We start from the raw sequence: 26269 nt of genomic DNA on the forward strand, positions 1-26269 counted from the left end.
TTTTTTGATTCGCAGATGTGCCACCTGGCCATAAAAGATGGGCAAGCCCTGAGTCAGAAGGTTAATAAATTCAAGGCTGCTTCCACCACCTCAGCACCAAGGCAGGTGTCCCTATCACCAGCTCATCCACGCCATGTGTTTGGCACAAACTGAGAGCAGGAAAGATTGCAGACTGCATTCAGGCCACGGTGCCTCACAGTGATGGATCCCTGAAGCTCATGAGCAAAGCTTCATGCCATGCCCACCATGTTTTACCTACCCTGGTTACCTGCAGTGATCTGGGGCTGGGTGGGGTAGAGAATTGCTTCCTGGCGCTCAATGGCAGCAGCCAGACTCTGGGCAGGAAGTAAAGAAAGGTTGCCCCAAATATCAGAGGTAGGGAAACTGCATCTGACCAGTGGACCAGGACATTCCCACCCTCCATCACTCGTGGGCCAAGTCTGGCAGGTGGTTGGAGCCACCCACCTGCCAGTAACCCAGCTCTGCTCAAGATGCTGCTTCTCCAGGTCCCACAATTAGCCAGTATTTTGTGTCTTCAGAAGCTGCTTTCAAGCTCACAGAGTGTTTTTCTTGGGGTTTTGAAGGCATCGCTGACCAGCAGATTGGCGGTGGCAGGCAACCTCCTTGGGGCTCAGACAGGGTTTTACCTCTGTCGCACCTGGTGCCATGTGTGACACAGGACATGGCATATATAACTATTGGGCTGGAAAGGGGCACTGAGCGTGCCATGTTTATTTAACCTTTTCTTGTTTTCTGCCTTCTCCCCCACAACCCTTGTGAAAATGGATTCTTAAGCACACAGAATAAAAAAACAACAACAAAGCACTAAACCTCAGCAAATGTTTGCAACCCCAGACAAACAGGGCCTCCAGACATCTCTATCGCCTGGAAGCACATGCTGAAGCCTCTAGCTTGGAACAGCAAGTGGGGCCTATTGAGACGCTCTGCAAACAGAGGCAGGGGGAATGTTCATTGGTGCCAGTTCAAACAAAGGATCCTGGCAGGTGGCCACCTTTAGCCACACAACAAAACACTCTGCTTTGATTCATTTCACAGCACACTCTTTTCTGAGTGGTACCAGGCAGCCCATATTCACCTGAAAACACACAATCCTTTTTTATTATTATTAAATTGAGGAGTGGGGAGCCTCAGGGCCAGGGCGCAAATGTGACCCTCTCTTTGGCCCTTCGGATTCTTCCCCAGACCACAGCCCTTCATTGCCCTTTGCTATGTACTCTCCTTGAGTGCTTCTGCCTGGTTGGAAATATGGCCTTGAACTCTGATCATGTCTCTTGCTCACCTGGCTGTGTAGAAAGTACCCTCCTGTGCACAGGTAAAATCTGCCAAATTTTCCCTCTAGCCCCTCCCACCATTGTCCTGTGACCTTTGGGAAATGCAGCCCTTCAGCTGAAGTGGGTTCCCCACCCACCCCAATTTACTTATTTATTTGTTACATTTCCAAGAATATGCACACTGTGTATAACTTGTTCTGCACCATAATCAAAGAATTATAACCCCACTGAGCACTGCACAGTTAATTGCCATCACTTGGAATTTTACTGTGTTATTATCACGGCCTTAGTGGAAAACGCTGTTTTGAATAATGCTTTTTATAAGATAGGGCAGTGAGCACTTGGGGAGGAGTTTATGGAACCAAGGATGTGGTGGCGTAAAAAAGTTTGAGAACCATTGATTTGCAAGTTTTGTTTTAAACATTTCTGTCCTGGGTGACCAGAAGCCATGACACCTAAACCAGTTAAGCGTAAAGAAGCTACCCAGCATGTAGTCAGTGATAATAAGCCAAAACTTTGGTTCTACGTGAGCCTTGAGGAAACACTCTCCCCAAAACCAGACCGCGAATAAATCACACATGGAAGCATCCTGGCTGACAGTATTAATGCAATACATTGAGGCTTGGCGGTACCCAAAGAGCTTCCTCCTTGATACTATTCAGGGTACAGCATCGTTCCTTTGCAAAACCCGTGAACTTGTGAGATCTTCTCCAAGCCAAATTAGGAGATTTCAGGTCTGCTTGTTGATTGACTTGGATAATAAGAATCTGGGATGGGATATATACACCAGCCTTCCCCAACCTGTTGCCCTCCAGATGTTTCAGGATGGTGGGATTTATAGTCCAAAATGTCTGGAGAATGCCAAGTTGTGGGGAGGTGTTGTAGACAGAAAACATGTTGTTATTGTTGTTTAGTCGTTTAGTCGTGTCCGCCTCTTCGTGACCCCCTGGACCAGAGCACGCCAGGCATTCCTGTCTTCCATGCCTCCCACAGTTTGGTCCAACCATCTCGTCCTCTGTCGTCCCCTTCTCCTTGTGCCCTCAATCTTTCCCAACATCAGGGTCTTTTCCAGGGAGTCTTCTCTTCTCATGAGGTGGCCAAAGTATTGGAGCCTCAGCTTCACGATCTGTCCTTCCAGTGAGCACTCAGGGCTGATTTCCTTAAGAAGGGAGAGGTTTGATCTTCTTGCAGTCCATGGGACTCTCAAGAGTCTCCTCCAGCACCATAATGGCAGTAAACATGGCAGAGTTTAATTAAGGCAGATAACAGAACAGCATGTTCATTGAGAATCCCTTTTATTTTGTAATAAGAATAGGAGACCATAAATCTAAACACTTTGTTGAGTAAAATTTAATTATTGGGAACAGAAGCAATATCTTCAGTGTCCTCTATTGGAATAGCTATAATAATCTTGCCTTTTTATTTTTAGATCCCTCCATGTTTTCTATAATATCCACTTTCTTCTTCGGTATTATTGTGTTTGATTTACACTTTCTCTCTTACTAACCTTGTTGAGATACTCATAGAATTATAGAATCACAGAACTGTAGAGTTCTAGCCCAGCCTTCCTGCAGTGCTGGAATCTCAGCTAAAGCATCCATGACAAGTTGCCATCCAACCTCTGCTTAAAAACCTCCAAGGAAGGAGAGGCCACCACCCTCCGAGGGAGTCTCTTCCATGGTCTAACAGCTCTTACTGTCGGAAAGTTCTTCCTCGAATGTCCTTTCTTGTAACTTGAAGCCATTGGTTCGAGTCCTGCCTTCCAGAGCAGGAGAATTTGTCTATAAGTCTTTTAGAGCCATCCAAGTTGATGGCCTTCGGCGCTTCTTCTGGCGGGAGCGAATTCTTTGGTTTAACAGGCAGCCACAGTGTGCCCTGTTCTCAAAAGTAAACGGGGATGGTTGGATATTGATAGCATTAATGGTTTAGCTAGCACACTGCTCTCTCATGCCTGGAGAAATCCCACTGGAGGAGTAGCAGACACAGCAGCCCATTTTCTGTTGCAGTCTCTTGGGAAAGGAGGGATTTCAAAACTAGACTGGTGCTCCTGATTTTATTCAGTGTTCCTGCTTCTCTTCCACCTCCCCTCTCCCTTTCCCTTGCAGGTGCTTGTTTTAATGCATGAAAATGGCCAGCACTACACAGATATCCAAAGATGAGCTAGAGGAACTCAGGGAGGCCTTTGCCAAAGTCGGTGAGTGTCTATTATGGCTTACAGCACCATGAATTATGCATCCGGGTGTCAGGAGTGGGTGCCTCTGCTCTGGGAGCAGCAAACTGGATCCCAAACTCTCCAGCGTGGTGTCTTTGTGTGCCAGGTTTGTTTGTGCTGCCTCCTAGTGGATGATCTTAGCCAAGCAGCCAGATAATATACAGAACAGAGCCCAAAGTCTGAACTGAAAGGAACCAGTGCTATTTAAATGATCATAAAAAGATGGATATATTTATTGAAAATGTATATAATAATAATAATAATAATAATAATAATAATAATAATAATAATAATAATTATTTAAACCCCCCCCCCCCCGATCTGGGCGGCTCCCAACAGAATTAAAAGCACATGAGGTTGTGATCCAGCATCGTCCTGTATTTTCCCCGCAACATTAACCCAACATAGCAGAAGCAGTGTTTCCTTCCAAGTAGACCTGGGTTGGTCCTGAGATCTGCAATGGAAGCCTTGCTACTGCTTTAATGCCGCCCTTGTGAGATTCATGGGGGTGGGGGCATGAGAGGGGCATCTCTGCGGCACTCCCCAAGCTGCAGATTGCCTTCCTTTTCTAAGGAGCCTGCGGCCTCAGCGTGGGATGTGCTTTGGAAGTCAGGTCAAGAAGCACCTTTTGGGGAGATGGAAGATAAGATCAGGCTGTCCCTCCTATTGCAATGTTGCTTTGGTTTGTGTTTGCTGTTTATTCGATTTCATAGTGTTTATGTATTACTTGGTTTCCTTTCTGCGTTGAGCCATATGTAGCCTCACCCTGGGACCACATGGTGAAGCACAGGCTACACATGCATGCTTATATATGAGTATGTACACCTGCTTTCCCCATTGTATGGGATGCACTCCTTAGTGGGGTGCCCCTGTCATCATCATCATGAACTCCCAGGAGTCATTTGAAAACTTTCCTGTTTACCCAGGCATTTGATGGCTAAGAAATACAGTTCCTGGCAACCCCAAGATCACTGTATGATAACTGTTTTTAGAATGTTTTAACTGTTTAAGAATGCTTTTTTAAATAAATACCTAATTAAATAAATGTGGGTGTTGTGGGCTCATTTGAGAGCAAGGGCAAGCAAGCAAGCAAATGAATGAATGAATGAATAAATCTATATTTTGTGACTTAGAAGCAGCTTAGAACAACCTAATATCAAACAATAAAACTCCACAATTTTTTTCTCACAAGCCTTGTGTTTTTTTCTTTTGCATTAAAGATCTCAACAGCAATGGATTCATCTGTGATTATGAGTTGCACGAACTCTTCAAAGAAGCCAACCTTCCCCTTCCTGGATACAAAGTGAGGGAGATCATCCAGAAACTGATGATAGATGGGGACAAGAACAAAGATGGGAAGATCAGCTTTGAAGAGTTCGTTTACGTAAGTATCTAAAAAAACTCCCTCCTGCTAGTCCTCCGTGTCTCTTCCAGTCGTAGAACCTCAGTGCCTGCTTCTGTTGCAAGGCAGCCAGCCTTTTATCTGTGATGGTAAGGGGGCATTGTGCCACACACAGCAGAGCTGAATGGACTGATCTGAAATTTGGCAAGGTTTAAGAATTTTATTCCACTTCTTAAAGGCCTTGAAACCTCTGGGCTTCTCTTTCCCAAACCACGATGCCATCCACCCCCAAGACCACTTGGGAAAACCTGAGGGAATCTCAAAAGCAGTTTGTGGTGAGGTATTTTGGAGTCGGGGGCTCTGCTATCCGAAGACAAAAATCTCCCCAGACTTCCTCCAGCCCTTTGACTCCTTTAGGTGTTCTAGTTGATTCTGATCTAATAGCATGCGAGGTGCTTACCTGCTGTGCTTTGGAGCTGCACCAACAAGCGCAGAAGACTTGTGTCATCATATCTTTCAGGAGAGGTGAATTAGCAGCCCACCACATGTTGCTGAATTACTGTTCCCACCCCCCATCCCTGATGTTTTTCTGTGCTGGCCCTGGCTGATGGGAGCTAGAATCTCCAGTCCTGATCTCAGTTCTCCAAGTGCCAAGACAGGACCACCCAGGCATAAGAGAGTACTATCAGCTAGTTTTATAGAATCATAGAATTATTGTTGGAAGGGGCTGTGTGGGTCATCTAGTCTATCCCCTGCAATGTAGGAATATTTTGCCTGTTGTGGGACTTGACCCCAGATTAAGAGTCTCATTCTCTACCAACTGCGCTAGTTTGTGGAAGCTCCAAAGTTTGTAGAAGTACCATTAAATATTTAGGGCTGGGACCCTTGTGGGTGGGGGGTGGGGAGACTCAAAAAAACAGCCCAATGCACACTTTGTTCAGTGGTCATGAAATGCTCACTGTTTGTTTGTTTGTTTGTTTGTTGGATGGGGTATCATAAACCATGTGCCAAGTGCACTAAAATGGAGTACAGTCATACCTTGGGTTGAGGTAGCTTCGGGTTGCGCTCCATGGCGACCCGGAAGTGATGGAGAGTGTTACTTCTGGGTTTCGCCGCTCGCTCATGTGCAGACACTCAAAGTGACATCACGCGCATGTGCGGAAGCGGTGAAACACAACCTGTAGACACGCAGTCGTGTCTACGTTTGCTTTAGGATGCGAAAAGGGCTCCAGAACAGATCTTGTTCATATCCAAAGGTACCAATGTAGCTGGAATCCTGAACAGAAAAGACACTGCAAAAACGTTTTGTCTTGTGAGCTGGTTCTCACTGAGGTGGCAAACCCAGGTTGTGGTTGCAGCGTTTGAAATGTCTATTAAGGGTTTTCCAGGATTGGGTCTCCTTCATGCTGAGCATTCTGCTCCACATACACCTGGATCCCCATTTCCTCCCTACAGAAACTCCGTATTATTGAGGTTGGGTTTGGCAAAGCACACAACCACAATCAGCCTCCAAGCTTAAGGTCTGACATGGTGCACCTCAGGTACAGGCTTAATATGTTGCTAAGAGCCAGGCCTATCACCGACTGCACGTGTTTTTATTTGCGCAGATCTTCCAAGAGGTGAAAAGCAGTGACATCGCCAAGACTTTCAGAAAAGCCATCAACAGAAAAGAAGGCATCTGTGCCATCGGTGGGACATCTGAGCTCTCCAGCGAAGGCACCCAGCACTCCTACTCAGGTAGTCCCTGAAATAATCTTTTGGACTAAGTTGAAATACATTCCTGCATCCTATGCCGCTGAGGTTTATTTTCTCTGCCTCTTTTTGTGCCCTTGAGGTGTAAATTGGGTGCAGAGACGGCACTCCTAGGAAGGCCCCATCAGTTATTTTCAGGCACCACCTCAATTCCCTCCATGCCGGTGATGCAAATCCCTAGCTCCAGCTGCATCCTGGGACCCATGTGCTCTGGCTGAAATGATGCACGGAGTCACACACCATAGCAGTGTGGTGTAGCGGTTAGCATGTTGGGACTAGTACATTGGAGACCAGGGTTCAAACCCCCACTCAGCCATGCAGCTCACTGGGTGACCCTGGGGCCCAGGCCGTGCCTCTCAGCCTAACCTACCTCGCAGGGTGGTTGTGGTGATGAAATAAGGAGGGGAAGAACCATGTATCCCACCCGGAGCTCCTTGGGATCTAAGTGCAACAATGGAACAATTGCCCGGCAACAGATACTTAGGGGTGCTATTGCCACCTACTGTGGAGGCAAATCATCACTGTCATGGTGAGTGGTCGTCTTTTAAAGCTATCTAGATTGCTGGCCATCACTGCCTCCTGTGGGAGGGAGTTCCATAGGCGCTGTGTGAAGAAGGACTTCCTTTTGTCTGTCCTGAATCTTACAACATTCAGCTGTGTTGGGTGTAACCAATGTGGTGCCCTGTAGCTCCTGTCCTTCTGACCCTTGGCCAAGCTGGCTGGGACTGATGGGAGTTGGAGTCCAACAACACCTGGAGGCCACCAGGTTCCCCAGCTTTGCCATAAGCTATTACTGGAATGCACTCCCTGCTGGCTGTGAGATTCCAAGGAGGCCTCGTGGAGGATCTCACTGGGCCTTCTTCACCCAGTCATGCTCTCTCGGCCTAACCCAGCTTGCCTCCCTGTGTTTTTGTGAGGATGAAAGAGAGAGCCATCCCACCAGTGATCTGTGGTAGAAATGTGAAGACTAAATAAATAAACAGAGGGTGGAACGGATCAAAACTCAAGAATTCAATTTGCAGTCATGGTTCCCAAAGCGATTGTAGCGCTCCCTGGTGGGCAGTAAGATCAGCTGGAGGTGTACTATGGGAGATTTGACCCCAGATGCCACTGGATCAAAGTTCAGTTTCGTGGAACTAATTAAATGAATCAATTTAATTGTATTCCGAGTCAATGTGCAATTAGGCGTTACTGTTTTGAATTTATCTCCACAGCCTTAGTGGGTCTTGGAAGCTGCTATTGTGAATAATTCTCTTATCAAAGATAGGGTGCACTGGGGAGGAGTTTTATCTGAACAGTTCAGATGGTCTCTGCGTATGTGACACAGTTAAAAGTTGTGCAGATTTGTGGGAGGCCTATAGTTAATTGCTTGAGCCCCAGGTGTTTTTTGGTGTTTCATTGTGGAACACACAAACACCAAGGCCAGTATCTAAAGTGATTAGATGTGGGTGGGGGGAGCCTGTCCCAGGGTTTTCTGGTGCCTGATGATGCACTGAGTCCTCTTGTTTTGCTTGCCACCTGTGTGAACCCTGACAGTCTCCTTCTTCTTCAGAGGAAGAAAAATATGCCTTTGTGAACTGGATAAACAAGGCTTTGGAAAACGATCCGGACTGTAAGCATGTCATTCCAATGAACCCAAATACAGACGATCTCTTCAAAGCCGTTGCAGATGGGATTGTGCTGTGGTGAGTTTTTTCTTTGGAGGGCTTTTGTTCTCCAGAGTTATGGATGCAAATAGAAAGGTGCAGAAAGGGGAAAATTGTAATCTCCAGTTAAGTGACATTCCTATATTAGCTTTGCTGTCGATGTTTTAGATTGTCACACTTCACATGGGTATCACACTTCCCTCCAATAATTTTATTTTATTTTTGCTCTTTAGTCTTTATTCCATTATGTTTTCAGAGAACTCAGGGTGATGTACATATTATTAACCATTCGTTTAAAGGATTTTTTATCCCACTCTTCAATCAAAAAACTTCCCCAGAGCAGCTTATCAGTTGCAACTTTAAATAGCAAAATGAACCAAAAAATCAGTCTGTATAATTTAATGGCACAAAAGGAAAGTTAATTTGGAGGGAGGGGGAAATAAGGAAACTTGGGTACAAGTTCTTAGTTACCAGCTGGGATGGAAAAGCTCAAGGAGAGGTCAGTGCTCAGAAAGGTCAAGGAGAGGTCAGTGTTCCAGTGGAAGTGTGGACTCTCACATACTAAAGCACACATGATTTTATTCTTTAAAAAAAGGAGGTCAGGCTGAGAAAGACTGATTGACACAGCTAATTGGGGATTTGAACCTGAGTCTCCCTCATCTACATCTGCAGCACTGACTGCTCCCCATTGATTTAGCATATAGCACCAGTGGCAATGTTGAAACCAACTCTTGTAACTCTGTATGTTAGCTTTTCCCTCCTGTCTAAAGTTCACAGTGTATGGTTTAGGGTGTCCTGTTGGGTATTGTGTATGTTGGGTATTGTGTATGTTCAGCCAAGTGGCTAAGCTCACCACAGGAAGAAAAAAACTGTGTAGCAGAGATTGCTTTTACTTGACCTGCACAAACACATGCACAAAATATGCACACACTATTTAAAGCTGCTACAGTAAGTTTTCTCTTTCTGAGCCCAGAGGGGTTCTTTGCTTGCCAATTCCTTGCAGAGTCCACAAGGCAAAATCTAGTTGCTAACAAAGTTCTGCAACTTCCAGAGTTCTCAGACGTTCTGAGTCTAGAGGTCTTGCATGTTGTCTGACGTCTGTCAGACGAACCCTTTAGAACGTCTTCCACATTTTCACAGGCTTGTTCCAACAATCTCCACATTTCCCACAGATTCTCCTGCACTCCCCAGCACTGCAGCTTGAGTCCTTTTCTGCCCTGTGCCTAGTGATAGTTGGCCCAGCAACAGAGACAGTCACAAGATGCCTCAGCTGCACATGGGCAAAATAACATTTCTGCCAACTCATGGAGAGCAAACCCCATGGTTTTTTCCCCCAGTTTCCTTAACACTTTCCTTATTCCCTGGTTAAAAGTACATGATTTAAGCCTTAAGTATATGGCTTGGGTCCAGTCCACCCGAAAGATCCTTTCTTCGTATACGAACCTACGTGGATGCCAAGATACTTTGTTGATCGCCCTCTCTTCATCCCATCAGCTTCAGAGCAGCAGTTTGTTCATTATTTCTTCATTACATTTGTACCTTACCTTTCCTCCAAAGAGCCCAAGGTGGCGTACCTAGTTCTCCCTGCTCTTCTTTTCATCTACACAACAACCCTGTGGGGTAGGTTAGCCTGAGAGGCAGGGACTGGCCTGAGGTCACCCAGGGAGCTTCATGTCTGAATAGGGTCCCGCTGGTGGTGATGCGAGAGAGCCATTTGTGTGGTCGCTGCCATATTGTGGAATTCCCTCCCAAGAGAGGCTAGCCTAGCTCCCTCCTTGGTGACTCTTCCTCCGGCAGCCTATATGACCTTCCTATTCAAACAGACCTTTTGAAATGGAAGTGCAGACTATTCTGATCTCTGGGATGTTGTCAGGGCAAACTGCATTTTAATCGCTGGTTCTGAATTCATCCTGTTGAGTTTTTTTTAAAAAAATGTTGTTTTTAACTGGGTTTTTTTTTATAACATAGTATTTATAAAGTCGTTTAACAATTGTTGGAAGCTGCCTTGAATCCCAACTTAGGAGAAAGGCAGGATATAAATACTGATACTAATTCTAATACTGTATTCCCCTCTGTCCAGCCTCTACCTGCAGCCATCAATGGGAAGCACAAGAAAGAAGCCAGCATTTTAAATCCCAGGCTTCTCTCTCACGCATTTCACAGGCCTCATACAAGCGATTTTGACAAGCCACCTGTCAGTCATGGGGCATCATAAAGATGTGTGGCTGCTGGTTGTGTGGCCCCATCCACCTGCCCAGTTTGGTTTGCAAGGCCAGTCCTGGTAAGAATCCAGGACATGGAGCAAAAAGGTCTCTGCACCCCTGCTTTTAAGGGTAACTTTGCTAAAAATAATTTAGATCACAGGGGGGGAAACCTTTTTTTTTATAATTAAACCTCTGCACTGATCTGCTTTGGGCAGAGAAACAGCTGCTTATAAGTTCACATATATTAATGAAGAATTCATTTTTAAAAATTCCTTGCTTCTTTGAGCAACATTGCAGTAATATTGCACTAATATTATTTAGAGGAGTTATTCTGCAAACGCCGTTTAATCATGCCCTGCACCTTTTCACAGAATTCCCCCCCCCCCTCCTCTCACATGAGTGCATAGACCCTGACTAAGCTCAGTTTGAATCTTGTTCTCCCCTGCTTCTTTCCACCAGTAAAATGATCAACCTTTCTGTTCCTGACACAATTGATGAAAGAGCGATCAACAAGAAAAAGCTAACACCATTCATAATTCAGGTAGGAAATCCTCCTCCAACTGGCTTTCTTTCCTCCCTCACTTTCCCAGTGGGTTAAGGTAATGCTGGAGTTGTTCATTGACCCAAGGGGGATGAGGGGTTTTTTGCTTTTAATTATTGAAGGGGCCTCTTGTTCTGTGCTTTTGCGTTATATCAAAAAGTAAAAAGGTAAAGGGGCCCCTGACCGTTAGGTCCAGTCGTGGCCGACTCTGGGGTTGCGGCGCTCATCTCGCTTTATTGGCCGAGGGAGCCGGCATACAGCTTGCAGGTCATGTGGCCAGCAGGACTAAGCCGCTTCTGGCGAACCAGAGCAGCGCACGGAAACGCCGTTGACCTTCCCGCCGGAGCAGTACCTATTTATCTACTTGAACTTTGACATGCTTTCAAACTGCTAGGTTCGAAGTAGCTGCCTGTAAATATTAATATAGGTTAAAGAACAGGTGAAAAAACCACCACTGGGTTCGAAGTTTATTAAATGGAAATGCATTGTAGCAACAGCATTTGGGGAGCAATTTTTGCTTTGAGCCCTACCCCCCCCCCAAAAAAAACCCCCTAACATCTGTTGGATTTGTGTCTTTTTTTTTCCTTATCAGGGCCCCAGAACCTATTTCAACAGGCAGAAAAAAACTTTAACTGCAGTATTTAATGTTGCTTTCAATGAAACAACATTAAATGTTAAGGAACGCTATATAGCTCAGTTCTGGAACATCTGTTTTGCACACAGAAGTTACCCAGGTTTGGTCCCTAGCATCTTCAAGGTAAAACTCAGAAAGACTCCTCAGAGAGCTTCTGCCAGTCAGTGTAGACAACACTGAACTAAATGGACCCAATGGCTTGACTCTGTATAAGGCAGCTTCCTGTGCTGCAGTTTGCTAGCATAGGGTTCAAGATCAACAAGACAGGATTTTTAAAAACAACAACAACAATGGCCTAGCATTTTCATTTGAACCACTGCACAAATAGCCCCTTTGTGGGGAAAGGCAGTGGGTAAAGGAACAGCCAGGCAATTTGGGGCTTCAGTAATTTAGCTACAAGGGATGCAGGTGGCACTGTGGGTTAAACCACAGAACCTTGGGCTTGCCAATCAGAAGGTCGGCGGTTCAAATCCCTGCGATGGGGTGAGCTCCCATTGCTCATTCCCAGTTCCTGCCAACCTAGCAGTTTGAAAGCAAGTCGAAGTGCAACTCGATAAATAGGTACCGCTCCAGCAGGAAGGTAAACGGCGTTTCCGTGCGCTGCCCTGGTTCGCCAGAAGCGGCTTAGTCATGCTGGCCACATGACCCGGAAGCTGTACGCCGGCTCCCTAGGCCAATAAAGTGAGATGAGTGCTGCAACCCCAGAGCCATTCGCGACTGGACCTAATGGTCAGGGGTCCCTTTACTAATTTAGATACAGTGCACCTGACCACCCATAGAGGGGACAGCTCTTAGGCAAGAGATAACGGTATGAAAGGGATCCCTTCTGACTTGAGCCCCTTCTGTCTTCAGGAAAACCTGAACTTGGCCTTGAACTCGGCCTCTGCCATTGGGTGTCATGTGGTCAACATTGGAGCAGAAGATTTGAGGGAAGGGAAGCCACATCTGGTTCTAGGGCTTCTGTGGCAGATCATCAAGATTGGCTTGTTTGCAGACATAGAACTCAGCAGAAATGAAGGTAAGCCAAGGGCTGCACTCTCTTCCCATCCGGATGATGGACTAAGAACTACCCAGCAAAAGTCACTGCTGGACCCAGCCACCCTCTTATTTTCCTTTGAGCAGGCCAAGTTTTGCATTTCGTTGTCATCACTGCTGCTGCTGTTTTGGAAAGTGGCTGGCCCCTATTTGTGGGAGTGAGCAAGCCAGTAGGATGCCATGGTTAGAATGCTGGGGTTTTTGCCACGGTGAGGGTATCCCTAAGATGTTTTAAGCTATCCAGGTGCAGTCCCCAAAACTTCCCAGGTGGGACTGAGAAATCCTCCTGCTTGAAACCCTGGAGGTCCTCTGTCAGTCAGTGTAGAGTAGGTGTGGAGACCCTTTCACCCTCTAGATGTTGCTGAAGGACAGCTCTCATCATCCTGGGCTGTGCTTGTTGAGGCTGATGGAAGTTGTAGTTCACAGAATCATAGCACTGTAGAATTGGTAGGGACTCCAAGGGTCCTCTAGTCCAACTCCCTGCAACACAAGGATCACCACTAAAGCATCCGTGGCTGATGGCCATTCAACCTCTGCTTAACAATCTCCAAGAAGGAAAGTCCACAACCCCTTGAGGGAGACTGAGCTAATATAGACCGATTCTATATAAGGCAGTTCCCTATGATAAGTGGAGGGTCAAAGTTGTGTTTCCTGCAGAAAGTCCCAGATTCAGTCTATCACATATCCAGGTGGAGAACTCTGGATTCTGTAGTTGGGGACACAAAGCATAGCTCAACAGTGCCAGAGAAGGGCCATAGCTCAGTGGCAGAGCACCTGATTTGCATGCAGCAGATCTAAGAACTAAGATCTAATCTCCAATGGCATCTCCAGGTAGGGCTGGCAATGACTCCCTGCTTGAAACTCTGGAGAGCCTCTGCCAGTCAGTGTAGGCAGTACTGAGCTAGATGGATCAAGGGCCTCATTCAGTATTAAGACAACTTACTTCCTCCCTTAGCCAAATGTGATTATGCCCCTTTTAAATTAAGATAGCTTCGTTTGGGAGGAACGAAATGCAAACCTAGCCTCTCCCAATGGTGCCCTCCAACATCCATGACCCCGTCGTTTGTTTCAGCCTTGGCTGCCTTGCTCCGAGATGGGGAGACTTTGGAAGACCTGATGAAGTTGTCTCCAGAGGAGCTGCTCTTGAGGTGGGCCAACTTCCACCTGGAAAATGCTGGGTGGCACAAGATCAACAACTTCAGCTCCGAGATCAAGGTATCCGTGGGGCTGGAGACAGTGGGGTGCCTTGTCTAAGCAATAAAGAAATGGGCTACAACTGATGTTCTGACTGCCTTGCAATGATCCCACCTTAAACATCTGGCTACAGGCATAGTTCTCGCTTTGTACAGAGAACAGAGGGGGAGAATTTCACGCCCATCTCTTCCGGGTGAGGGGTTTGCCGAGACTGCCTTGTCTGAGGGCCCTTGAAATCATGTTAACTTTTCAACTAGGGAGGAGCATACCTGTGACGCTCTAGCTTTTATGGGGCTCTCGCCTTCCCCAACCAACATGGTCAATGGCCAAATGGCCTTCTGTGTGCTGTTCATGAGGCAGAAACATTGGCAAGATTTAAACATTGCCTAAAGACCCATCTAGTGAAGCAGGCATTCCCAGACTCAACAGATGCATTTATTGATATTCAACATAATATTAAATCAGTAGCTTTTCTGCTTTTACCAATGTATTTCTTTGTAATTTTGGTTTTAAATGTTCATACATTTTTATTTTTTAAAACCACCTTACTGTGCTTTATGTAAGCCACTTGAGGATTTTGCACATTAAGTGGTATATAAATATTACTGAGGGTGAGGATAATGAATTATTCCTACAGATCTTGCTGTAGCTTTGGGAGTGGGAGACACCCCCCTCCCAAAAAGCTGGATTATCTACTGGGGAATATTCCCTGGTTTTTGGAATTGAAACTATTTTCCACTGGTTCCCATCTAACCACCTTACTTCTCTTCTCTCTTTCTCTCATGCTTCCTGGATTTCTGCTGTCCTTCTTTTGCTCCCTTGCCTTCCTTTCTCTCCCCCTCCCCTTGCTTTTATTTTTGCAAGCTCACTGACTTCAATAACTCTGTTAAGGTATCAAAGCAATGTATACCTCCTCAGTGTTTTAACTAATTTAATGGTGCCCAGTCTTGTATGTGTCTTCTGCCTTGCAGTAGGCAAACCAATGGCTGACTCTCTTCTTCCTCGTTTTTGGTCTGCTCCAGGACTCCAGAGCATACTACCATCTCCTCAACCAAATTGCACCCAAGGGACAGAAGGAAGGGGAGCCGCAAATTGATATCAACATGTCTGGCTTCAGTGTAAGTCATCCCCATTCTTGGGCTGCTACAAATCTCTTTAGCATTGGGGCATTATAGTTGCCTGGCTTTTGGTTAATTTAAAACACCAGATGCTGTTGAAAGAAAGTGGCACCTTCCCACTGAATTTTGCATGGGCAGCCCCATGTAGAATCCACGTCTTCTCCATGCATAGCAGTTGCTTTATAGCCCTTCCCCTACCATACAAAGCTGCCTTCTACTGATTCAGACTGTTGGTCCATCTGGCTCACTATTGCCTACACTGACTTGCAGTCTCCAGAGTTTTAGGCTTTGCAGCACTACTTGGAGATGCTGGGGACTGAACCTTCATGCAAGGCACGTGTCCTAACACTGAGCTGTGGACCTCCCCCACCCCAGCTTGTTTTGTTGGTGGTGGGTGGTGAGGAGGGCGAGCCCTGAACATGTCGATTGGGCAATCAGTCTGCTTATCATCACTGCCCTGTGATGCGGTTGAAGAAGGTCCTCTTGATAGTTCATGGTGCTATCCCTGCTTTTCCAGGAGAAAGACGACTTGAAGAGGGCTGAGTGCATGCTTCAGCAGGCAGACAGACTGGGCTGCCGCCAGTTTGTCACCCCAGCGGACGTTGTAAGTGGCAACCCCAAACTGAACTTGGCTTTCGTGGCCAACTTGTTCAACAAGTACCCGGCACTCACCAAGCCTGAAAACCAGGACATTGACTGGACACTGCTGGAAGGTAAGGAAGGGCTGCATTTCCTCTCCAGGGTTCTTGTTGGAGGGAAGAGGGTAGTGTGTGTGTGTGTGTGTGTGTGTGTGTGTGTGTGTGTGTTGCAGAGGTGGACAGCTGCAGGTGCTTTTCTCTCTCCTGCACTCAAAGAATTAGCCATGCACATTTCCTTATGTTCAGAAGTTATGCAGGGGGCAACTGGGAAGAAGACATTTCCTGGAGACTCACATGGTGTGTTCACAACTCTCTCTCTCTCTCAGAAACCATGCTGCCCTGTTCTGCCCAAGCTTTGCAGATTTTTAAGGATTAAGTGGATTTTTTCTCGTATACTTGGAAAAGTTTTCTGATATTTAACTTTTTAAGCTGCCTTCAGTGTTGTTGTTGTTTTGTAAAAGGGGCACCTAATTTCCTGTCTGTCTCCCCCCCCCCCAACTTAGGTGAGACCCGAGAAGAAAGAACATTTCGCAACTGGATGAACTCTCTTGGCGTGAACCCCCATGTGAACCATCTCTACGGGTAAGTAGCAGGCTCACTGCCTGCCTTGTTTGGAGCAATCGGTTTCTGATACATAGAAGGGGAGCGCCCATTGTCCCTGACCATTGGGCTTGCTGGCTGGTGGTGATGAAGTCCTTCTGCATCTGGGGAGCCACAGAGGGTTTTCATCCCTGCTGGAACCTACAGGTGACTCTACACATGTGGGGGTTATGTTCTGGGGCCCTGTGCATGAAATTGTGTAAAATGGGGAGCACCCTCTAAATGCCCTTTCAACGCCCTCTCTGCCACTTCCTCTTCAATCCTTTCCAAAAATACTGTATCCAAAAATATCCACAACTAGAATTGAAGCTCTAGGGAGAAAGCCGCTGCTGCTGCTGCTGTGCTGCCCCACACACCAGTTGTTAGGCGGGGAGGTTGAGCAGTATAAACAAAGCCTCAGTGCCTCCAGTCTCTTTGGGGCTTCCTCCTTCCTCACATGTCCTTTTTGCGCTCTGGGGAGGGTCTCTTCATGAGCCACGAAGACTCCAGCTCTCGCCCACCTTTTCTGGGTTTGAATTGAACTATTTAATTATTTCCTCGCACTGCGTGTATGCCCAGTTGTGTGTGAGTCGAATGCATGTAACTCCGGCAGGGGTTGTGTCTGTATTTTAAATATTGAGCTGGTTTTGCTTTAAAAAGAAAATGTCCCATGTGGCAAAAACACATCAACTATTAATTGATGCTCTCTGTTTCCAGTGATCTACAGGACGCATTGGTCATCTTGCAGCTCTATGAAAAGATAAAAGTTCCTGTTGACTGGAGTAAGGTCAACAAGCCCCCGTACCCAAAGCTTGGCGCAAACATGAAAAAGGTAAGGATGCCTGCTGGAGGCGCTGCTGCTTAGAAACGGTTTTGTACAAATTCAGGGTTCAGATTCAGTTCACATCACAGGCGGACAGAGCCTGCTGCCTCCCCCCCCCCAGCTTGCTTAATTGTGTTCTACAGCACACCGAACACCTGGCAGCTGTGCGTGGCAGGAGTAGAGCAAGGATCACAACAAAGATTCTTCCCAGGAAGGTTTGCCCATAATTGCTGTTTCCATGGAGGAAGGGAAGGGAAGGGCTGTGACTCAGCGGAAGAGCACCTGCTTTTTCAGTTGTGGATCCCCAATTTGTGGAATGCCTTCGCTAGTGAGGTGCACCTGTCTCCATTATTCTTAACATTCAGGAGGAATTAAAACACTTGGGAGCTGGGGAATATTGTTCCAAGTAACCCCAAAATTTTTCTATTTATTCATGGAATCTGTATCCCTCCTTTTTCTCCAAGGAGCTCAAAGTGTCATACATTGTTCTCCTCCTCCTTGTTTTAACCCCCACAGCAACCCTGTGCAGTAGATTAGGCTGAGAGGCAGTGACTGGCCCCCAAAATCACCATGTGAGAGCTTCATGGCTGAGTGGGGATGAGACACCTGGTCACCCAGGTCCTAGCCTGACACACTTAACTGCAATACAACTCCATTTCTGCCCAGGTGGGACTGCACCATAGTAGGCTAGCTGGATTGCATCAGTATAAGGCACATCACACAATCTAACCTTTCTCTCTCTCTCTCCCTCCCTCCCTCTCTCTCCCTCTCCACAATTTGCCCCTTTCCCCACGAGCAGCTGGAAAATTGCAATTATGCCGTCGACCTAGGGAAGCATCCGGCAAAGTTCTCCCTGGTTGGCATTGGCGGGCAAGACCTCAATGACGGCAACCCAACTCTCACGCTGGCTGTAGTGTGGCAGCTGATGAGAAGGTATCATTGAGCTTTAGTTTTTGACGTGTGCAAATGCTTCCTTGCAGGACGAAGGCCTTGGTGTGGGCTGCCCACAGGGCTTCCACTGTGGGCAAACGTTTCAGAAAAGGCTTGGGGCCTTTTGTGTCTGGTGTGGTTGCTTTTGCTGTTGTTAACCCAGCTTCTGCTCTCACACGGAAAAACAAAGAAGGTCCACTGGTGCAGCTTCTCCCCCCTTTTTTTTTTAAAAAAAAAGGGAAATAAAAAATTGTTTGCTTATTCATGTGGAAAATTAGGGTCTGGAAATAATTTGAAGCCCCAGCTATAAGAGAATGACTATGGAAATGTCTTGAATTAGGAAAAATGGACAAATCAAGAGTTGACAACCCCACAGCATATTGAGGGCGCCCCCTCCTGATTTAGCCCAAGGCCTGCAACTCTTGTCCCTGGTTATCCTAGGAAGACTTCTGAGAAGTTTTTTCTTGCTCATTAGCCACCTTTTCACTGCTAAACCCCAAGCAGGTTATTTTATTTGGAAGTTCTCCTCTGTCTTTTGTGATGAACAATGATATCTCTCTTTTCCTGCTCCTAGATATACTCTGAACGTCCTATCGGATCTTGGAGATGGTCAGAAGGCAAATGATGACATTATCGTAAGCTGGGTAAACAAGACCTTGGCAGAAGCTGGGAAATCGAGCTCTATCCAGAGCTTTAAGGTGCAAAGCATTCCTCTCTCTTTCTTTTAAAATGGGTATTGGATTTCTTGCCTTTATTCTAGCATAAATATTCCTGAAATGGTGCAGCCTGGTATTTTTAGGTGGGTGTGTCTGTAGGCACATTCTGGGCCTGAGGCCTGCATAAGTAGCCATCCTGACAGGGAAAAACAGGAGGCTTCTCTTGTGGAATAATTTTCCCCATGCAGACACCTCTCTGACAGTGAGCAGTTTGCTAGCTTCTTCTAAATCTTCCATCATCCACAAATAACTTAGGCCTTGTTCTAACTGAAGTCTGTGAGACTTCAGGCTGTCATTAGTATCTGGGTGTGAGCTGCTGCCGTGAGTTCTTGTTCCTCCATTTAAACATTTCCCTGCTTGTAGATAAGGAGGCTACGCTCAAACTATCCTCTGTGACATGCTACTGCTCTTTATTTATTTATGGAGGTGCAGTCCACCAGTTGAGTGGCCACCATCTGCAGTCTGGTTCACCCAAGACATAGTTCCGCACGGTTCTCAATGCTACAGGGCTGTACTAGTGCTGATCCTAACTCAGGGTAAACTGATTGAAATTAATGGGTGTGGCTAACCGAGATGGTTTAATTTCACTGGAACTGCACTTGAGTGAGTAGCTGGACTTAGCTGGATGCAGCCTGTAGATTCTGAATATCAGCAGGGCTTCCTTTCAGCCAGAACTCGCCAGATCTCAGCTCCGGTTCCTTTCTGGGTGCCATTGCCATTCTAAGAGAACAAGGGAGATATTCATGGGGAGGTCTGGTTCCTCTTTTTCTAGAAAAACAGCACTGAATATCAGGTTGTATGGCAGATTCTTAGAAATGATTAAACACCCACAAGAGATTTTTGTAGACCTCAAGAAAGAAATACAGTGGTGCCCCGCAAGACGAATGCCTCGCAAGACAGAAAACCTGCAAGACGAAAGGGTTTTCCGTTTGCAGAGGCGCTTCGCAAGACGAAAATTGACGAAAATTTTTGAGGTTTTTTTTCGCTCCAAAACCCCTTTTTCTGAAGCGCTAAGCTGCTAAAAGCATTTTAGCAGCAAAACCGCTAATCCCTTAAGCCTTTAATAGGCGTTAATAGCCCTTAAACTGCCAATAGCGCTAATAGTGCTAATCCGCTAATGGGCTTGCTTCGCAAGACGAAAAAACCGCAAGACGAAAAGACTCGCGGAACGGATTATTTTCGTCTTGCGAGGCACCACTGTATTGATTCTTCCCAAGTGTAAGAGCTGCTGTTTGTTCCATTGCATTGGTTTTTCCTTTGTGTGGAGGACTCCCTGGTCCTGAATGGGGTAACTATGCCCCTGAAGGACCAGGTGCGCAGCCTGGGAGTCATTCTGGACTCACAGCTGTCCATGGAGGCGCAGGTCAATTCTGTGTCCTGGCAGCTGTTTATCAGCTCCATCTGGTACGCAAGATGAGACCCTACCTGCCCACAGAGTGTCTCACCAGAGTGGTGCATGCTCTGGTTATCTCTCGCTTGGACTACTGCAGTGCGCTCTATGTGGAGCTACCTTTGAAGGTGACCCGGAAACTACAACTAATCCAGAATGCGGCAGCTAGACTGGTGACTTGGAGCGGCCACCAAGACCACATAACACCAGTCTTGAAAGACCTACACTACGTTTCCAAGCACAATTCAAAGTGTTGGTGCTGACCTTTAAAGCCCTAAATGGCCTCGGTCCAGTATACCTGAAGGAGCGTCTCCACCCCCATTGTTCTGCCCGGACACTGAGGTCCAGCGCCGAGGGCCTTCTGGCGGTTCCCTCCCTGCAAGAAGCAAAGTTGCAGGAAACCAGGCAGAGGGCCTTCTCAGTAGTGGCATCCACCCTGTGGAACGCCCTCCCACCAGATGTCAAAGAGAAAAACAACTACCAGATTTTTAGAAGACATCTGAAGGCAGCCCTGTTTAGGGAAGCTTTTAATGTTTAACAGATTATTGTATTTTAATATTTTGTTGGAAGCCACCCAGTGTGGCTGGGGAAACCCAGCCAGATGGGTGGGGTATAAATTATTATTATTATTATTATTATTATTATTATTATTATTATTATTTATTCAGTTCAACTGTGTGTGTTCTGTGTATGAATTGTCTGTCACCCGCTTCCTCAAATTTTATATTACGTTAACATACTGCCCCCCTTTTTTCATCTAGGACAAGAGTATTAGCAGCAGCTTAGCCGTTGTGGACTTAATTGATGCCATTCAACCTGGCTGTATAAATTATGATCTTGTGAAGACAGGAGATCTGTCAGAGGAAGATAAACACAGTAATGCCAAGTAAGCCTCTTTCCTTCTTCTTCAGTGTCCTATTTTTTTAGCATTCTAGCAAATGTATTCTCATTTGAAACTCTGGCTCCAGGTCTAGTGTGCAGACCTCGTAGTCCAAAAACATATGCTGATCCCAGAATTTTTGCTTTCAGGATTCCACATTTAAAGCACATGACTCCCTGCAAAGAATCCTAGTTGAACTGCGGAACTCACTCCCACAGGAGGCAGTGAGGGTCGCCAACTAGGTGGCTTTAAAAGGGGGATTTGGCAAATTCACAGAGAAATTTGGAGCTGTCCGTGGCTGCTAGCCGTGGTGCTCCGTCTCCCACTTGGGGGCAGCGGTGCTTCTGAATGCCAGTTGCTGGAAGCAGCAGGAGGGGAAGGGGCTCTTGCGATCGGGTCTTGTTTGTGTTCTTCCTCCCAACGGGGTACCTGGTTAGCCCCTGTAAGAACAGGACGCACGACTAGAAGGGCCTTTGGCCTGATCCCGAAGGGGTCTTCTTCTGTAATTTGTTGTGGTTACTCGGAATTGTAGCTCTGAAGAACTACAGTTCCAAGGATTCCTAGGAGGGTGAAATCATGTGCTTTAAATGTGTGCTGGATGTGCTTTCATGTATGTTGTGCATCTGCCCATAGTTGGTAAAATGGGGGAAACTATTCTTTGACAGTCTCAGACCCCCAGGGCCAGATTTAGGTTTGATGATTTAGGTTTGATGAGGCCCTAAGCTACTGAAGGTAATGGAGTCCCTTATAGGTCCAGCTGTCCTTTGTCAACAACAAATTGTCACTGTTTTTTGTGTTGAATATATGCTATATGGTAATTGATGGACCTAATAGGTATCTAAAGCCATTTGCACATAACAAATAGGAGCCTACACAACACAAAACACTGTTGCTGCATGTAGGTTTTATTTTATTCATTTTTTATCTTATATTTTGGAAATGTACATCCAGGGGGTTTTTTTGTTTAATTTTTTTGGGTGGCCCCCAAGAGAGTGGGGCCCTAAGCTATAGCTTGTTTAGCTGATACATAAATCCGGCACTGCAGACCCCACATGTTTGGGTGTAGATCTCTCCCTCCTCCTCCTCCATTGTGGTCAAGTGGCAAAAGGGTTCAAGACACCTGACATCCCTTCATTTGCTCCTAGGTATGCCGTGTCAATGGCTAGGAGAATCGGGGCCCGTGTGTATGCTCTCCCCGAGGACCTGGTGGAGGTGAAACCCAAGATGGTGATGACAGTGTTTGCCTGCTTGATGGGCCGAGGAATGAAGAGAGTTTAAGAGTCCAAGCACCACCAAAACCAAAGCACCCAGACCAATCCACCCCCACCCCCACCCGTTTGTGTCTTGCGAGAGCAGCTGATTCCAGAGGGAAAGGCTGCCAGCTTCTACAGCAGCAGCAGCAGCAACAAAAGAACTCTTGGTGTGGTTTTTGTTTTGTTTTGTTTTTAAAGGGGAACTCTCCATTTTGTCCTGCAAAAGGCAGAAATGTGATGAGAATTCTCTGAGAAAGAGATTGGGGGGGAGGGAGCGTTAACCAGCCACAAGAGCTCTCTTCCCCCAGTTTTTTTTTTAAAAGAAAGGTTTGTTTTCTCAAGTGCCTGCAAGAAAGCATTTGGATATTTTTGTGGAGCCGACTGCTGGGCTGGCAGCTGAGGCTTCCATGCTTAGATGCTCCGTTCTTTAGTGGGCTGTCAGAGCTGGCTGGCATCAGTCCTTAATAGTGATGCATCTCACTCTTCTGTCTTAATAAAGGGGGGGGGGAGTCTAGTTTTTATTTTATTTCAGGTGGTCTTAGAATGTGTGACAGCATTTCCATTGAATTTTTGCTGCAGTTTCATTGAGGCAAAGGCAGTAACCAGAACTGTGTGTTACCCCAGGCACAAAAAGAATGAAAGAAAGGATTCTACATCTTGGCTAATAAAAGGCTGCATTTTGCAGCTAGTTGTAAATTATAGAACTGGGTGAGGTTGTACACATTCTGTAATTCTGCAGCATTTTCTCAGCAACTATAGGCTGGTAGGTTTAATTTGTCCTGCATGATTTGGGCTGCAACCCTAACCCCACTTACGAGGGGGTAAGCCCCGTTGAAGTAAATAATACATTTGGGTGGGTATGGTTAGGATTGCAGTGACAGTCACAGCGAGGAGCAAGGCCAGGTGCTTATGCCCTATCACTTTCACAGTGGAAATCTTAACGTGAAATGCCAGTGGTTTCTAAAATTTCAGCTAGCATGGCCCACACTTCCTCAAACATGCTCTCTGTGAAGATAAAAACTTGTTTTTTGAAAACAAAAGCCCAATTAACCTCACCCAGTTATTTTCCCAGGGGTCCTGTGGGATGGAAATCTGCACACAGCTGGTCTCAAGGGAGGAGGCAGGAAGGGGCAGGGTGGAAATGGTACTTCCAAAGATGAGTCTTCCAGCAGTATTCTCAAAACATGGTGCTGCTCTTATCTTTATTTTTCTTCCGTACAGCCTAACGATGCTTTTTATTCCTTCGCAGGCACAAGCATAGCAGGGTTCTTCCCCCCACTTTTTTGGCTAAGTTTTCTCTTTATATATAAAACAAATTCTTTTGTTTTGAGAAGCACCACCTTCAAAGGCTACTGCATTGCCAACTGCTTCAGTAAACCAAAAGAACCAAATGAATGCCTTTTTGTGTGTGTAATATTATCTTGGTTCAGTTTGTATTTTGCTAGAGATCTTTGTTGTTTAACCCCAGAATATGTATGCAAAACATCTTAAGTTTTTAAATATGCGCATGCACACACACACACACACACACACACCTATCCATCTATCATCCATTTATCTATCTATCATCTATCTATCTATCTATCTATATACAGGGCTCCCCCCCCCCCGCCAGAACTCACTGGAACTCAGTTCTGGCCCCTCTCAGATGGGCACCATTGCCATTATAAGAGAGCAAGGGAGGCGCTCATGATGAGTTCTGGCACCTCTTTTTCATGTATGTGTGTGTGTGTGTGTGTGTGTAGAAAAGCATGGCAGATGGGACCAGGCCAATTCCACAAACAGCAGGGACCAGTAATTGCGGAATATGCTGAGATTTCAGAAACTATTTTTTTATATAAATAAAAAAGGGAAATGTTATCAGCAACGAGAAGGCATTCTATCCATAGGAGCAAGTGTACTCTGGCTTTGGCGAGTTGTTAGCTACCCTTCAGGTCATATTGTTATCCTGAGCTATTCAAAATGATGTAATATGGAGACAAAGCAAAAGTTGTTTAAAGTTGAAATAAAGTTGTTTAAAATACAGACCAAATCTGATTTCTGTCAGCGTCCCAGTTTCTCGCACCTCTTGGTTCAAGCCCAGTATAAGGATGTCAGAAGAGCCTGCAGCTGGATGTAGGCCAGTGGCCCGGCCAGTCCAGCATCCTGTTCTCACAGTGGCCAACCAGAGATCGGTGGGAAGCCCACAGTCAGGATCCAAGCCCAAGAGCAGCTCTCCCCCTGCTGCCTCTCCCACCAGCTGGTATTCAGAAGCATGACTGCCTCTGACCATGGAGGCAGAGAATAGCCATCATGACCGGTAGCTGTTTGCAGCCTTCTCCTCCATGAATTTGCCCAATCCCATTTTACAGCCCTCTCTGCCTAAGTTGAGGGCCATCATTGCTTCCCAGGGGAGTAAATTCCATAATTTAACTCTGTAACACTGTGTGAAGGAGTTACTGCCTTTTTTCCGCCCTAAATTCAGATTCATTGAATGCCCAGTGAAATTCAGCTCGATGCATGTAATAGCCCTTTCCTGCGTCATCAAACACGTGGCTCATAAGAGGTGCTTTGGCACGGGGGGGGGGGCATGCAGTAAGCAGGTGCAACCCTACTTCTCAGTTCAAAGCCTGAACACTCCTTTCCACTCACATGACGGGATAGGGGACCCTAAATTAGGATGTGGGCTCCTTCATTGGAGGTGTTCACCATTCCCGTAGGAACAGCTTGCTGAACCAACTCACCCAGGAATGCACAGAGGACTGAGCAACATTCTACGTAAGAGATTCTGGGGACGGAAAACGTGCAATGCAGGTAGCTATGTTCGCTCTTCCCAGCCCAAACAAGCAGTTTGGGATTTTGATTGTGAAATAGCACGGAGGAAGGGGTTTTAAAAAATTACCCCAGTGCTCGTGTTGCAAACGAACTGGCAGCTCTCCTCATGGCTGTATTTTGGGTGCAGAATTCAGAAGCTCAATAATGTATCACTTGGTGTAATGTGTAGTTTGGCTCTGTGTCACTGGTTGCAATGAAGCCCAAATGGTGCTGCTTTGTACATTTCTTCTACATCCCTCTGGCATGCCTATCATAGATCATTCTGTACCGGTTGCATTTCTTTACTACTAGCTGGAGAAGCATGCATCTTTCAAAACATACCTTGTAAATAATATGTATCCATATCTTGCAAACTTGCTGGAAATCTTAGGAAGGCTCCTGGTATCCTAAAAAGTGAAGTTATTCTCTGCAATGAAAGGACATTTTGCACTTTGGAGGTTTATCCAAGATTCTAGTCCTTATTAGATGAAACAAAATGAAAACCTTTTGGGGGCATCTATTGACAAACTCAGAACCTAGAAGAGGTCACTGTTATGTTTGCCCTGCCTGTTCTTAGGCTTTCCTTCCCCTTTCCCCAAGGATGGGAGACTGGTAGCCCTACATATGTTACCAGACTACAACTCCCTTTGCCCCAGCCTGCCTTGCCAATGTTCAGGGAATGGTGGGAGTTGTAGTCCCAGCAACATCTTCAGGACCTCAGGTTCTCCATCCCTGACCAAACCCACCTGCTTCCAAGATGTTGCAAGTTAGGGAGTTTGTGGAGTGTGTGAAGGCATCAGGACCAGAGCATTCTGCAAGAAGAAAGGATGGACTGAATAATATCTGAAAGCACTTGGGGAGATGGCTTCCTGTACTGTAACTTGGGGCAAAGAACATACTCTAGTGGTCAGAATTGTGGTAACCTTTAGGGAAAGTTGCATTTGTAAGGTTTGGTGGCTCATAACTTAAATCTTGTTTTAGAATAATACCAGAAACTGATGCCATAAAAACATATAGCAATAGAAAGATGATTTAATGTGGAATATAATGCAACAAATTTTGCTGAATCATCTTTATTGTATCAAAAGGTATAGCCAAATAACCAGAAAAAGAAAGGACAACTGCCTTGTGTGGCAAGAAGTAAAGGTAAAGGGACCCCTGACCATTAGGTCCAGTTGTGGCCAACTCTGGAATTGCAGCGCTCATCTTGCTTTATTGCCAATGGAGCTTCTGGGTCATGTGGCCAGCATGACTAAGCCGCTTCTGGCAAACAGAGCAGCGCACGGAAACGCTGTTT

At 46.1% G+C, this 26269-nt stretch overlaps 1 protein-coding gene across 4 annotated transcripts in view; it reads left to right on the forward strand.

Moving 5' to 3' along the window:
* PLS3 (plastin 3) overlaps positions 1 to 24211 on the forward strand; it is a 64799-nt gene extending 40588 nt beyond the window's left edge. For all 4 annotated transcript variants that reach the window (XM_083422621.1, XM_083422622.1, XM_083422620.1 and 1 more), the window contains 15 exons: positions 3398 to 3486; positions 4725 to 4888; positions 6454 to 6583; positions 8151 to 8283; positions 10908 to 10989; positions 12476 to 12641; positions 13731 to 13873; positions 14875 to 14970; positions 15488 to 15683; positions 16112 to 16190; positions 16905 to 17019; positions 17810 to 17943; positions 18515 to 18638; positions 20808 to 20932; positions 22072 to 24211. In XM_083422621.1, the coding sequence (XP_083278747.1) occupies positions 3414 to 3486; positions 4725 to 4888; positions 6454 to 6583; positions 8151 to 8283; positions 10908 to 10989; positions 12476 to 12641; positions 13731 to 13873; positions 14875 to 14970; positions 15488 to 15683; positions 16112 to 16190; positions 16905 to 17019; positions 17810 to 17943; positions 18515 to 18638; positions 20808 to 20932; positions 22072 to 22204 (1893 nt within the window). In that variant the 5' untranslated portion in view covers positions 3398 to 3413 and the 3' untranslated portion in view covers positions 22205 to 24211. The remainder of the gene's footprint in view (positions 1 to 3397; positions 3487 to 4724; positions 4889 to 6453; positions 6584 to 8150; positions 8284 to 10907; positions 10990 to 12475; positions 12642 to 13730; positions 13874 to 14874; positions 14971 to 15487; positions 15684 to 16111; positions 16191 to 16904; positions 17020 to 17809; positions 17944 to 18514; positions 18639 to 20807; positions 20933 to 22071) is intronic.
* Positions 24212 to 26269: the final 2058 nt, after the last annotated feature.

The sequence above is a fragment of the Podarcis tiliguerta genome (assembly GCF_965153285.1).
Source record: "Podarcis tiliguerta genome assembly, chromosome: Z".
NCBI classification, from domain to species: Eukaryota; Metazoa; Chordata; class Lepidosauria; order Squamata; family Lacertidae; genus Podarcis; species Podarcis tiliguerta.